We start from the raw sequence: 14804 nt of genomic DNA, 5'->3' as shown, positions 1-14804 counted from the left end.
CCAGTCAGGGCGGCAGATAGATGACTCAGTCCCCCTGAGGAGAGAGACCCCAACCATCACCACTCGCCTCCTTCTCTTGGGAGCGGTGGTCGTGGAACCCCCATCCCTAGGACAGTTCATCTCATGTCTTCCAGTCAATAGCCTAGTGATCAAAGCACTCCCTTGGGACACTTAGGGTCACATTCCTGCTCCGAATCCAGCAAAGCAGGGATTGAAACCGCAGGCTGTCACATCCCAGGGGAATAGCCCCTGAGCTATTCTGGGGTGGGGCTCTGTCTCTTTGGTTCATCCTGATGCAGGATGAGATTTTTTTTTTTTTATTTCAAAATTTTTCACAGAACAGGAAAACTTTTTCCTACTCAGCTCTACTCCTTAGGCCTTAGACAGGCCTTAACCTCATGGGACCAGGTGACCTCTCCCCATTGTAGAATGTGCCAAAGATCTGCAGGGCAGAGTGGAGAGGAGACTGCTGCCTTTGGGCTGTATATCGTACCAGAGCAGAATCTCTCATGAGATTCCCAACCCCTGTCAGGGATGATCTAGGTTTACCTGGTCCTGTCTTAGTGCAGGGAGTTGGACTAGATGTCCCCTCAAGGTCTTTTCCAGCCCTGCATTGCTATGATTGTAATCCCTGGTGGGAAGTAGAAGGAGGGGATGAAATTATGAATAGGAAACGTGAGAATAAAAAAGTGAAGCAAATGTCAAAAATGCATAGTGTTCAGGCTTGGATGAAGATACAGGTAGCTCCTGGTAGCTGGGTCACCCAGTCCTAGCTGCCACATTAGATACCCCCTGCCCTGGTTAAAACATTCAGCAGACACACCATGGCAGCAAAGCCAGGTTTGGAGCAGTGGTGGGGTTGGGGGCTGATGGTGCCAGCCAGGGGTGAAAGTAACTGATGCCACTTACCGGTTCGGGGCGGGCTGGCTCCGGCCCCTGGAAGGGGCGGGGCCTTGGGTGGAAGGGGCGGGACTGGGGGGTCAGCATCCCCCAGCCAGTCCTTCCAGTCCGGCTGGCCCATGCCGCCTAGGGCTCCCGTGTTGATTTAAAGGGCCCGGGGCTCTGGACGCTGCTGCTGCCCTAGCGGCAGTGGTGTCCGGAGCCCCAAGCCCTTTTAAATCACTGGCCCCGGGCAGCTGCTCCCTTTGCACCCCCCGTCCGTTGGCGGCCGGGGGGGGGCCAAAAGGGGCAGGAACGTTAAAGCGCTACAGGGTCCTTTGCCGTGCCCTGCTGACAGGGGGGCACAGCAACATTAAAGAGCCGCAGCGGCAAAGGAGCATCCTTAAAGCACTGCTGCGGTAGCGCTTTAATGTCCCTGCCGCTTTTGCCTCCCCATCGGTGGCCCTGCTGGGACGGACCCCACCGGCAGGGCCACTGGCAGGGGGAAGGGGCAGCGACATTAAAGCGCTGCAGCAGCAGCACTTTAAGGACGGTCCTTTGCTGCGCCAGCGCTTTAACGTCGCTGCCCCTTCCCCCTCCCCCCCGCGTTGGTGGCCCTGCCGGTCCGGACCCCACCAGCAGGGCACTGACAGGGGGGGCAAAAGGGGCAGGGACATTAAAGCGCTGCCACGGCAACGCTTTACTGTGGGCTGGGTACGGGCCGGTGCGGTTCTTACCGGTAAGCAGTACCGGCCCCTACCGGCTCCCTTTCACCCCTGGTGCCAGCTTCAGTGATACCTATTGGCTTGAAAAGGCACTGCACATACAGCTAACGGCCACCAGGGGAGCAGCCTCCTGCCCCCTATTTGCTCTACCCTGGTTGGTGGTGTCTCTGCTCTCCTTTCCCCCCCCCCCCCCCCGTAGGTCTGTGGGAACATCATAGACCTGGATGCAGATGAGCTGATCTCCAAAGCCTGCTCCACATACAAACTACTCATGGAACACAAGGAAAAGGTAATGGACAGAGGCTTGTGCTGGCGGGATGGGAGCGCTGGGAGAATCATCTCGTCAGTGTCTCACCCAGACCCTTTTCTCCACAGGTTCCAGATGAGCTGAAGGAGTTCTTCCTTCAGGGAGACTCATAGAGACAGAAGAGTTAGCAATAAATGTGTGTATGACCCGGAGTGGGCATCAGAGTTTGGCCCTGGCTGCTGCGCCACCCTGGCAATATAAACAGACTCCACCCTCGCCCCCCGGAGATCTATCAGTTCGGGGGTGGGGCAGGACTGACATAGGTAACCGCCGCTGGAGGGGAAAGGGCTGCAGCTGGAGTTCACTGGCATCTGGAGGGAAGCCCCCAACAGGAGCTGCTCTGCTGTACACCCACAGGGCCACCAGTCCTAGACCAGCTCCGAATCCTGGAGGTGCGAGAGTGGCATAAAGCCACCATAGTAATCCCTGGGGCTCCTGGGGCCATGCCCACTCCTTGGTGTGTTCGCCCATGTGGCATCAGGCAGAATTGAGCCTGCAGTTCACCCTGTCTCTCAGGCCATGAGCCAAAGCCCCCTGGCATGAAGAGGACTTCCATAGGCTGCAGCAGGCTATGGATGGCTCTGTGCTGTGCGAATGCCCCAGCTGAGCAGACAGCTCGTGGCACTAGAAGATGACCGATTCTACTATCCCCAGGTGCTGTTAGTAACCCAGGCAAACCAGGTGGTGGGCACCTCCATTAGAGCCCTGCCACTTGCCCTGAACCCGATGGGACCTGACTATGAGTCAGCTCCAGTCAGGGGGAGCAGAGATATCCCAGGGCAGAAGGCAGTGCTGACTCAGGTTCAGGGGGAAGGATCAGGGTCAGGTAGGGTGGACTTGGGTCCAGTTTGGGTCTGGATCAGGCCTATAAATTAAGCCCAAGAAGCCCTCTAACTTCTACTGGGTTAGAAGGCAACTTGTAACCTTGCAAGGGTCCCTTCAAAGACCAGGGCCTTCCAGCCCCCCCCCCCCCAGTCCCATTTCTTCCACCTGTTTGGGCAGCTTTCCTTCACCCCGAGGCACCACTGGGATCCTGTGCTGTTTGCACTGCGTTCCTAGCAGGACACAGCAGCTTTTCTGGGTGTGCAGCCTTCTCCCGACTGGGCACATAATCCGAGCCAAACTCCCTGCTATAGTGCCTGGGAAGGGAGGGGGCTGGTAACTCCCCCTACACAGATCTGTCAGTGCACTCTCATGCAGACCACTGGTGCCCCTGGATCATAGACTCATAGAAGATTAGGTTTGGAAGAAACCTCAGGAGGTCATCTAGTCCAACCTCCCAAACCTCAAAGCAGGACCAGCCCCAACTAAATCATCCCAGCTAGCTTAGCCATCCTCTTTGGAACCCCCCTTCAGGTAGTGGAAGGGTGCTATCAAATCCCCCCCTCACTTTTCTCTTCTGCAGACTAAATAAGCCCAGTTCCCTCAGCCTCTCCTCGTAAGTCATGTGCCCCAGCCCTCTAATCATTTTCATTGCCTTCTGCTGGACTTACTCCAATTTTTCAGATAGTCTGGTCTTGGGCAGCAGCACCCACCCCTGCTCCCCGTTCTTCCAGGATTGGGCCCCCACAGCTCTGCCAGTGCACCTGAGTCCTGCCCAGTGGCTTGCTCCTTGTACTGTGGTTCTGAGCCTCTGCTGAACTACAGCAGTGCTCCTGGTAGGCCCTGGGACCAAGCACTGGATGCACCAATCCTGCCTCTGCCAAACTAGTCCACATGCAGGCTTTGTCCTGCCTCAGTTTCCCCTCCCCCAGCTCCGCTACTATTTCTCAGTCACAGCCTGCCCTCCAACACCCACTGGTAGGGCTGTCCCCAGAGCCCATGGTAGGCAATGGAGAGACTCTGGTTGACTTCAGTGGGCTCTGGATCAGGCCATTAGTCCAGTGCCAGGACTCTCAGACCATTCCATCAGTTCTGATCGTACTTGTTGGGGCCCATTTTGACTACAGTGAATCCTAGTCCCCCGGGGCAGCCTTAGTATGCCAGGTGGAGGGGGGGAACCTAGGTACATAAAGCCACGGTGCTGCCTAACACTCGCTCACATTTGGTTGGGAATCTTAACGCACGTCAAAGTTGGTTCTGATCTGCCCATGTCACTTTAATATCCAGCCTGCTGCAGACATTTTATTGAGAGTCACCCATGTCCATTTAAGGGGTTGACGGGAAGCCAAGAGCACTCTGCAGAGCTTCCACTTTCCGCAGCCATTCCAACCCTACTGCTCTGCTCTCTTTGCCTTGCTGCTTTGCATGCCGTGGGGAGAGCAGATGGCAGGTTCTCAGGTGCCTCCCTGTACCAACAAAATAAACAAAGCCTGGGAAGGAGCACTGTAACTGCAATGGAGCAGGGCTGCCCACTGATCTGCAGTGTGTTCTAAGTGATATGCCAGGAACCTGCGCCCTGCAGGAGACTCTCCTCAGAAGAGACAGGGATGGACAGGAGATGCTTTTGGAGTGACTCAGGATGTTGGAAAGCCACTAGAGCCCCAGCCAGGTGGCACAGCAGATCGATCCTGTGAAATGGGCTTGGTCGCCTTCCCCTGGCATCCATCCCACAAAGTGCTTGGTGGCTTAATGGGAGGCCTGGGGGTACTGAAGTCAGTAGGGGGTTTCCCCTTCCAGAGGGCTAACCCTATTGGTTGGGATCCAATTCCCTCTCCTTCTGGAAAACTGGTCTGGAACCAGGCAGGCATGAAACCTGTAGGGGTTCTGCAGAACAGAGGCAGTGCACTCTGATAGGCCTATGTGTCCCCAGGCTTGCAGCAGGCGCTCACACCTCCTTGAAGCCTTCCACCACCTCTCCTTCCCCTTCACCTCAGCTTAGACCTTGTGTAAGGCTGGGTCATCACATACAGGGATTGAACCCACAAGCTGTTCATTGAAAGAGTATGAGCCTCCACCCGCTGAGCAAAAAAGCCAGCTATGGTAGAGCAGGGGCAGACTCATAAAATTATATGCATTGTCTGGCCACTAGAGTGGGACAACGTGCCACAATGCATTCGCCTGGGGCACATTTGCATCAACCCTCATGTGAGATACATACTCTGCCTCGCCTCTTTCACTCCCTGACTAAACAGATTGTCCCTGGCTTAGGCTCTGCTTCCTTTATGCTTCACGTCTTCTCTTCCCACACTCTCCCATCCCTCTGAGCTCTGGCTGGCTAGGTTGTTCCCAGCTATGCATTGGGCATTGCATGGGCAATGCGTGCCCTGAAGTGCCGATGAGCGAAATGGGCAAAGGGAAGATCATTACCCCATAGGTAACTGAGGCATATTGACTTCTCCAGGATCCCAGAGAATGACCTGAGTCCAGCTTAACCACATCATCACTTGTGGCTACCACAAGACCAGCCTTCACCTCTTAATAAAACACTGATGGAAATAAAACCACCAACCACTAACATGGGAGGGGTAATCCCCTAGCCACCATCCCCTGGCTGTCTTCCAAGCCTTTCTCTTCATACTGCTCCTCTTTCCATCTCCAGCCAGACATCATGTGCCAGTGAACGCCACCCGTCTGGCATATTGTTGCTGCTAACTATCTTTTCATGCTTCTCAGCTTCAAGGGGCATGTATCAACATCAAAGCAACTTTTGAGTTGACAGGTCAGCATTTTGGCTTGCACTGGAAGGTGTTCCAAATGTTCTGCTGAATCTGGTGTGCAATCATCACACCGGTACTGGTGTGAGAGTGCATGTTGGTTCATGGCTTTTGCCATGTTTCTTAGGTGTGCAGCAGGGATGCATTCTCACCCTGGAACTATTCTGTTGAGTTATCGACTGGATATTAGCACATGCCACTCCACACACTGGAATCAAGGTTGGTCAAGCAATGTTCACCAACCATCGACAATGCTGCCCTTCTTGTGGAAAAGTCAGAGAATTTCATCCCTGCCCTCCGAAGTCTCCAAGATGTCACCTGGGCTCTGGGGTTGAACATTCCTGGAAGAACACCAAGATCCAAAATCTTAGAGTTGGGCACCAGAACCCCCAGTGCAGGTTGGTGGCGAGTACCATGGAGAATGTTGATGAATTCATCTGCCTAGGCTGCAAGGAGAATTCAAACATTCACAGCAAACTGAACATTCTTTGATGAGTAGGTCTTGCCACCTCCTGCATGATGTCCATGTCTCACCTATGGACATAAAAATGTCTTTCTTTGAGACCAAGTTGAGGATCTATCAAATGTATGTATTGCCTGTATTGCTAGATGGATCAGAAGCCAAGACACTTTCAACGGCAGACTTGGAGCCACTAGAGTCATTCCAGGTGTGCGGTCAGTGCCAAATCCTGAGAATAAAGTGGTATGACTTTGTGCTCAATGTCACAATCTCAAAAAGATCTGGCCTTCCTACCATTGCTCACTGTATTCAGAAGCAGTGTTGTGTGCTCTTTGGCCATGTTGTGATGATGGACAAAAACAGCCCAGCACACTGTGCTCTCAAATTCTCCACTGACACACAAAGGGATGCATGTCTTGGCCTACCTGGTTCCATCCACGGGGCCACCACAAAGATTTGTGGATTAATAGGAGTGAACAAAATCTGAGAACTTCCCTACATGATGCCTGGTGCGACACCATCAACCGTGGTACCTGTGGCTGCCACAACAGTCCTTAGTCCTCCAAGTCTAGTTGGCAGCTGGTATCAATTGGCGTGCCCCAAGGGTCAGTCCTGGGGCCAGTTCTGTTCAATATCTTCATTTATGATCTGGAGGATGGTGTGTACTGCACCCTGAGCAAGTTTGCAGATGACACTAAATTGGGAGGAGTGGTAGGTACACTGGAGGGTAGGGATAGGATACAGAGAGATATAGACAAATTAGAGGATTGGGCCAAAAGAAATCTGATGAGGTTCAACAAGGACAAATGCAGAGTCCTGCACTTAGGACTGAAGAATCCCATGCACCGCTACAGACTAGGGACCAAGTGGCTTGGCAGCAGTTCTGCAGAAAAGGACCTAGGGGTAACAGTGGACAAGAAGCTGGATAAGAGTCAACAGTGTGCCCTTCTTGTCAAGAAGGTTAATGGCATTTTGGGATGTATAAGTAGGGGCATTGCTAGCAGATCCAGGGACGTGATCATTCCCCTCTATTCAATATTGGTGAGGCCTCATCAGGAGTACTGTGTCCAGTTTTGGGCCCCACACTACAAGAAGGATGTGGAAAAATTTGAAAGAGTCCAGCAGAGGGAAAAAAAATGATTAGGGGACTGGAGCACACGACTTATGAGGAGAGGCTGAGGGAACTGGGATTGTTTAGTCTGCGGAAGAGAAGAATGAGGGGGGATTTGATAGCTGCTTTCAACTACCTGAAGGGGAATTCCCAAGAGGATGGATCTATACTGTTCTCAGTGGCAGCAGATGACAGAATGAGGAGTAATGGTCTCAAGTTGCAGTGGGGGAGGTTTAGGTTGGATGTTAGGAAAAACTTTTTCACTAGGAGGGTGGTGAAGCACTGGAATGCGTTACCTAGGGAGGTGGTGGAATCTCCTACCTTAGAGGTTTAAAAGGTCAGGCTTGACAAAGTCCTGGCTGGGATGATTTAGTTGGGGATTGGTCCTGCTTTGGGCAGGGGGTTGGACTAGATGACCTCCTGAGGTCCCTTCCAACCCTGATATTCTATGATTCTATGATTAGTAGGCTGTGATTATTAAAGACAAATGTTGCAGGAGTGCAGGCTTCTATTATTGTGAAGGAAAGCGAGATACTTTGTTTAAAAACAGAGAGACGCACTTCAATTGTGCCCCAAGTTTGGGGGCTTTTGTCATTCCCCATGAAGACAGGCCAGCTGTAAAACAAAGTGAGATTTTAAGATGAAGAAAGAGATGCCAGCCCGTGTTGGAAATGCTCAGGTTGGCAGGTGGAGCAGAAAATCTGCCGAAATCATATTCAGAGCACGTGTTCTGGAGGTGTCCAGTGAATATTAACACAGAGTTGCATTTTATCACTCCAGACATTTTTGCTGACATTGGGCTATTTATTTTGCAACAGATGCTCCCTGGGTGGGGATTTGGGAAGCTGAGCTAATTCAGCCTGAAACACTTCATTTGGGAGATAAGAAGAGCCAGTGAAAAGAGAAAAAGTTGGAAGGACCTCAGATGGGAGAAGCTTTCTGTGATAGGGTGTCTGCCCCACAGTGGCCTGTAAGGGATGGAGCCCTAGGAAGGCTGTGCAGAAAGCAGCTAATAGGAGAGGGGCTGTGAGGAGCAGCCAATCAGGGCCCAGCAGGCCCATAGAAGAAGAGCTGCAAGGCAGAGCAGGTTCAGTTGCTCCCTGGAGCTCAAGGAGGGAATACTGGCTGCCTTGGAGGTGGAAGAAAGCCAGCACTCTGGACAGAGCAGTGCTACTTGGAGGGAGCTAGGGAGCGGCTGGAAGTTGCAGGCTGAGACCTTGAGGCAAAGGCAAAGAAGATGCTGGGGCTGTGAGGAAGTGACCCAGGGAAATAGACTGAGAGGTTTGACGGCGACACAGCTGCCATCTACAGGGTCCCTGGGCTGGGACCTGGAGTAGTGGGTGGGCCCGGGTCCCCACACACACACTTGCCACTGAGGAAGTGGCTGGACTGTGGGACTGTCCCCCAGAAGTGCGGAGCACAGAGTGTGACACAGCCGGAGGGCTGTGTCCTGAAGAGGACACCCTGGTCTTTGGAGTGACACGAGTCCAGGAGCAGAAGTGATGGCAGGTGAGACACCACTGAGAGTCAGCGTGACAACTTGTGGAGCTGATCCACAAGATGACCAGCAGGAGGCACTAGTGTGGTGAGTCCCACCCCATCACATGTGGTGGAGAATGCAGGTACACAGTCATAGAATATCAGGGTTGGAAGGGACCTCAGGAGGTCATCTAGTCCAACCCCCTGCTCAAAGTAGGACCAATCCCCAACCAAATCATCCCAGCCAGGGCTTTGTCAAGCCTGACCTTAAAAACTTCAAAGGAAGGAGATTCCACCTCCTCCCTAGGTAACGCATTCCAGTGTTTCACCACCCTCCCAGTGAAAAAGTTTCTCCTAATATCCAACCTAAACCTTCCCCACTGCAACTTGAGACCATTACTCCTTGTTCTGTCATCTGCTACCACTGAGAACAGTCTAGATCCATCCTCTTTGGAACCCCCTTTCAGGTAGTTGAAAGTAGCTATCAAATCCCCCCTCATTCTTCTCTTCTCAAGAGAGAATGCCCTTGCTGGGATGGGGGACAGAAGCCTTTCACAAAGAGCGGGAAAGAGCAAGAACCCAAGAGAGTCCCACCTGTGAGGCAAACAGGGAGGGAACAGGCGTGCTGGGCCTGTGGGTGACAGGGGCACCTGTGGCGGGAGCGCCCTGACCTGAGTTGTAAAGTTAAGGCTAGCCCTGGGAAAGGGGCTGAGCAAGGCAAAGACCATGGGAGGCCCATAGCCAAATGGAAGTGAAGGGTTTCCTGTCAGTGCCATGAGGAGGGCCGTATCAGAAGACATTACCTCCTTAGGAGAAAGCAGGATAGAAAAGGGCTGCCCAGAAACCAGACTAGGTCAGGGACTGCCCCAAGGTATGTGGTAGTGATGACAAGGCATGGAGCCATTTCCCGCACTCAGACTGAACATACAAAAGGGATTGCTCCAAGTAGAGCTGAGCTGCAGCTCTAAGACTGCTCCTGCTTGCACCAGGGGCTGAACTGGACTCAGAGGGGCTAGGAGTGGGAAGGCATACTGCCCTGAGTAGCTGAGGCCGTTCGGGTCAGACCAGAGGAATGTGTCCATTGATGTCAGCAGAGTTACTCTAGAATGACCTGGGTGCTGACAAGATCAGAATCTGGCCCCTCGTCCAATGAGATTGCATGGGCAAGTACTAGAGAACTGAATGGAAGGGCTCACCTGTCTCCAGACTTTGGGAACCAGCCTACGGAATGCAGGAGAGAAGCCTGTGCTGCTATAGAGTGCTACAGAACCAGGACCAGGTACTCAAGTAACCTCTCTAGGTGTAGAGAGTTGTTTCTATAGGTTGATTTCTTCCTTATTAAATTCTACTGGACATTGTTGTAAGGCAGAGCAGCCTCCCACTGAGCCAAAGGGACCACTCTGTGAACCCTGGTGAGTGAAGCCAGGTCAGACTTGCCCCTCCCACTGGAAGTCAGAGGGATGAACAGGAAGTATAAAGGGTGGGTTCTGGTGCTCATAGAATATCAGGGTTGGAAGGGACCTCAGGAGATCATCTAGTCCAATCCCCTGCTCAAAGCAGGACCAATCCCCAATTTTTGGCCCAGATTCCTAAATGGCCCCCTCAAGGATTGAACTCACAACCCTGGGTTTAGCAGGCCAATGCTCAAACCACTGAGCTATCCCTCCCACACTGAGCTATCCCTCCCCTCAGTTGTGCTGCAGCTGCTGAAGGAGACAGACACCTCCTGACCACTCCCGAGCTGGGAGTCTGCAGCGGATCCCCACTGAGCTGAGGACTGGCCAGAGCTGCTGGAGCCACCTGCTGACCCAGGTACTGAGGAGCCACTGGGACTGCCACTGGCCTTCTACCCAGATGAATGAGAGGACCCCCTACGGATTCAGGTACCCCCTGAGGGGAGGAGAGGAAGTGGCCCAGGGGCAGCCGACTCTAGTCTGGCTCCATTGCTGCCAGAGACCCCGTCAGCATATTGCAGCTGGATACCCCACTAACCCAGTGGTGGAAAACTCTGCCACTGTTAGGGCCCTGGGCTGGGAGGCAGTGGGGTTGGGTGGGCCTGCGTCACCCTACTCCTGCCACTTCACCCCTGGAGTGGCAGTTCCCCCTCTCTAGGCCAAGGAGCCTGCGAATGTCAGTCATCCACCAGAGCTAGGATGCCTGACCCTCTTGCTGCTCGGCCCTCAATACAGGCCTGAGCCATAGACTCTTGGCTGCCCTGCCCTGCCAAAGGACTTGGACTCACAGCTGTTTGCTCCTTTGCCCGGATTGCAGGCTAGAGACCCTAACCCACTACCCCTCTGCCTGGACTGCTTGCCAGAGCCACAGGCTGGGTTGCCCAGCTAAATCCCTAACTGTACTGACCCAGAGGAGGAGGGACCACCGCTAATCCACTACAGACATGTCTAAACCTATCAATATCTTCCCATTTAGGGCAGAGATGTAGGCCACCGACTTTATCACAGCCTATCCAAGGGCCTGATCCAGTGCCCAGTCAAAGCCTTCCAGAGAGTTCAATTGGTTTCGGATCAGGCTCAAATTGTGACCCAAATATCAGAACATTTCATACTTCGTTCTCTGGGTACAAGCTAAACCAAACACCATCTTTGGTCCACTAATCTATTGAGTATGAGAATGCCAGCTAGCTTCTGTATAAGACTTAACACAACAGGAAATCCTACCTCATTTATTGTTTCATTACATAGCACACAGTGGATCTACCAAGTGCAAGACAATGGGCTGTGTTCCCCATATTGGGTCTCCTGTTTTTAATCACTCAATTACGAGTACAACAAAGCTGGTGTATCTATCAATGTAGCTCATATCCCATGGAGATCTATTGTATCTGGAAGTTAACATAACTAACAATCAAGTTGTGATGTGAAAATGTCTTGAAGATATTGTAATATTTACTGTATGCCTGAGAGCTTTGAGATATAGTATTTAAAAATGCTATATAAAGAGCTAGGTATTATTATCAATTATTCCATCTGGTGGGTTGGGGCAGAGTTAAGGCTGTTTTTGAGGCTTTAGATGGAGAATGCTAATGGAATTAGATATTCCTAAGTATCTCTGGCTGGAAATCCCCAAGCATTTCCAGCTTTAAGCATAATGTTCCTTTCCAGTTGTTCTGTGTCAGTGAGGAATAATTTTAGCTCACCAGGGAGCTTTTTTCAATTTGGTGGTCTCGGTGGTCTAGAGATATAGAAGGACATAGAACAAAAATAAACCCTAATTGTTACAAATCTTGCCATATAAAAATAGCATTGAGGAGCACAGTGGGGTTCTGAATGGTGCGTTTGAAAAGAATTTGCTCATGTTTTCCTCTCTGCGTCAGCTCTGTAAAATAATGACTCAGCATAGTGTCCCTCAGTCCCACCTCTGGCCCTCACATCTCCAGAGCTGCTCATTAATCTCTGCGAAGTGCCATGGGCCCGCATACTTATTGCTCCCACTAACAAAAACATTCTCTCTGTCCCCCATCCATTATTTGTTCACAAACTCATCTAATGTATACAAATCCAGGACAAAAGAATGGTCTCTGCCCCACAGCACTTACAATCTAATAAGAAGCTATATCCCCTCCACAGTATCAACTGTATGTTCCCTAGTCAGTACAACACACATCTTAGCAGCCTCTTGAGAAAGGCAAGGATTTATTGTGCTTGGAAAGTACCTGTGTTAATTGCATTTTGTATCCACCACAATATCACTGGAGAAATATGGATTTGATTTTTTTATCTCCCTCTTTGTGATGATGAAATGAGCTGTGTGACAGCTGCTGATTTATTCTGAGGTGAATGAGGGACTGTTCCGAAATGAATTTGTTAGTATTAATTATGTTCCATCCCTGCTGACATTTTTAACAAGATTATTCCTTCCAAGTGGGGTTGCTTCGCTTATGCTTTTTTTTTTTTTTTTTTTTAAATTTCAAAGCACGTTGTGGGTTTATTTGTTTTGTTTAATGAAGTTGGTAGAGAAGAGTGAACTGGGTTTCTGTCTCTGACAAGTTGTAGCAGAACCAGGGAGTGCTGTGGTTCCATCAAGGCTGATATATGAGCAGGTGTGGGACTGCCTGGGAAATCTGTCGTCTTCATGACTGAAATCTGACCTTTGTGCATTCATTTGAAGTGCTCATAAAAGTGACAGACTGCACGAGCTTTACGCAGCACTCTCTTGCAATCTGGCCCTTCCACCCTAACTCCACCAGTGTGTCTTAGGGTACGTCTACACTGCAGACAGAGCCCCAGGGCCAGGAGTGTCAGAGCCTGGATCAGTTGACTTGGGCTCGTCTACAGGGCCAAAAATAGCAGTGTGGACATTTGGGATCAGGCTGTCACCAGGGCTCTGAAACCTGGCTAGGGGCACGGATCTCAGTGTGTTGGCTCCAGACTGAGCCTCAACCTCTCCTGTGCTACTTTTAGCCCCATAACGTTAAGTCCCGTGAACCAGAGTCAGTTGAGCCAAGCTCTGAGACTCAGTGCCGCAGGTCTTTTTTGCAGTGTAACCATACCCTTTCTCCAGATTTGCAGCTCATCTATTATCCCAGCTCTGCCCTCTCCCCACCCGCTCTGCCAAGGCACCCCAATCCTGATCCCCTCTTTCGTGCCTGGCCCCCACTTAACTCTGCCAGTATAGCTCATGCCTAATCTGAAACACTGCCTGCCACTCCAGTTTGTGGCCCTCATATCCCTCTGCTAATGTATATCAATCCTGATCCATTGCAGACACTGCTACTCCAGTCTTGCACTTCAGTCCTGACCTGCATTCCCCTGCTGTTCCAGGCTTGAGTCCTCCATCCCACAAACTCTGACCATGCATCTCAGTTCTGCTTTGCAAGAACCATACTCTTCCCATTCTGGGACACACACCAAACTTTACAAAGTATCTCAGCCCAGAACTGCTTCCATGTTTGCCTGTGCATGGTACTGATCCAGCAAATCAACAGATTGGTAGAGGGGATAGTGAGCTGTAAGGCTAGCTCCTTTGAGTTCCATGTAGATCTGGTCAGCAGTAATGGAGAAGCAATCTCTCCAAGACATCCATCGGAGGGTGACATAGGTACAAGCAAGAACAGCTACTAGGCAGCAGTGGCACACAACACATGCAGTCACTTATGATGGCTGCTTGCTTGTGGCTTGACTGTGGCAATCAAGTCACTATTGCTGTTGTGTGCAGCAACATTCAGATACGTTTTCTTCTTCAAGTGGATTGTGTTCTGTCTTGTGCACCATTGAGAAAACTCCCAGTCCAGTGCTGATTCCAGCTTCAGTAGTGCTGGAGGTGATCCCCACATGGAAAGCACAGACCTGCATTCTTAGCTAATGTGCCAGTGCCAATCATCAGTTCTTGCCTCTGCCCTGCAGGCATGTGTGGCTCACACATCTACAAAGCTGGAGTTTTGTTTCCTGAGTAGTGCATCTTTAAATGTCTAACAGCTCTCTTGGCCTGTCTCTGGCCTGTGCCCAGAGCTTTTGTAGCCTGTGATGAAGAGAGGACATACACACACACTGTATGCTCTCTTGTTGGGGACTTTACTTTTATTCTTTCTTAACCTAAATGCGGGAGATAGCTTCAGAGCTCTGGTATCATATGGGTGTGATGGTTTCCCTGGGGTGCAACCTGAAACTGGGGTACGCTGAGTCCTCTGGATTACCAACCAGGGTACCCTCTCACACTGTGATGCTGTGACAAGCTGCAAACCTCTCCAGGTATTGCAGTTACACAAACATCCACAGGCAGGGGCACACCCAACTGAGTTACATGAATGCTTTTGCCAGCCACTCATGAGCCGACAATAGAGAGGCTCCAGCCAATTCCCTTCAGCTCCCCAGCCTTGCACCCTAGAGCTACACCATCTTGCCCTGGTCAGAAATCTGACCAGTGTAAGTTTATAACCCAGTCGACCACTTCCACAAAAGAAAGTGGACATGCACCAGCCCTTGCAACCTGAGCAGATTTTCCAAGCACTTCAACCAAAACACACTGTTTATTAGCTACAGAAAGATAGATTGTAAGTGATTATAAGTAATAAGCATACAGATCAAAGTTGGTTACCTAAGAAATAAAAGTAAAATCGCAATCTGAATTCTATAAACTAGACAGGATTTGAATCAAGGAGTGTCTCACCCTGATAGATAGTACAAGCAGGTTACAGATCTTTCACATGCAGGCTGGAACTCTCCTTCAGCCTGGGACCACCTGTCAAAACCCAATGAGGTGATATATTCTATGTGAGACCCAACTCTGA

The 14804-nt window shown here is 51.0% G+C and overlaps 1 protein-coding gene across 1 annotated transcript in view; it reads left to right on the top strand.

The window, feature by feature from the left end:
* Positions 1–10427, top strand: part of TBC1D21 (TBC1 domain family member 21) — a 38482-nt gene extending 28055 nt beyond the window's left edge. The window contains exons 9-11 of the mRNA XM_073361424.2: positions 1804–1893; positions 1980–2303; positions 10250–10427. Coding sequence (XP_073217525.1) covers positions 1804–1893; positions 1980–2024 — 135 coding nt within the window. The 3' untranslated portion in view covers positions 2025–2303; positions 10250–10427. The remainder of the gene's footprint in view (positions 1–1803; positions 1894–1979; positions 2304–10249) is intronic.
* The last annotated feature ends 4377 nt before the right edge of the window (positions 10428–14804 follow it).

Source organism: Lepidochelys kempii, chromosome 10, assembly GCF_965140285.1.
Source record: "Lepidochelys kempii isolate rLepKem1 chromosome 10, rLepKem1.hap1, whole genome shotgun sequence".
NCBI lineage: Eukaryota > Metazoa > Chordata > Testudines > Cheloniidae > Lepidochelys > Lepidochelys kempii.
The sequence above is the reverse complement of the archived record's forward strand: the minus strand, read 5'-3'. Positions and strand labels throughout refer to the sequence as shown.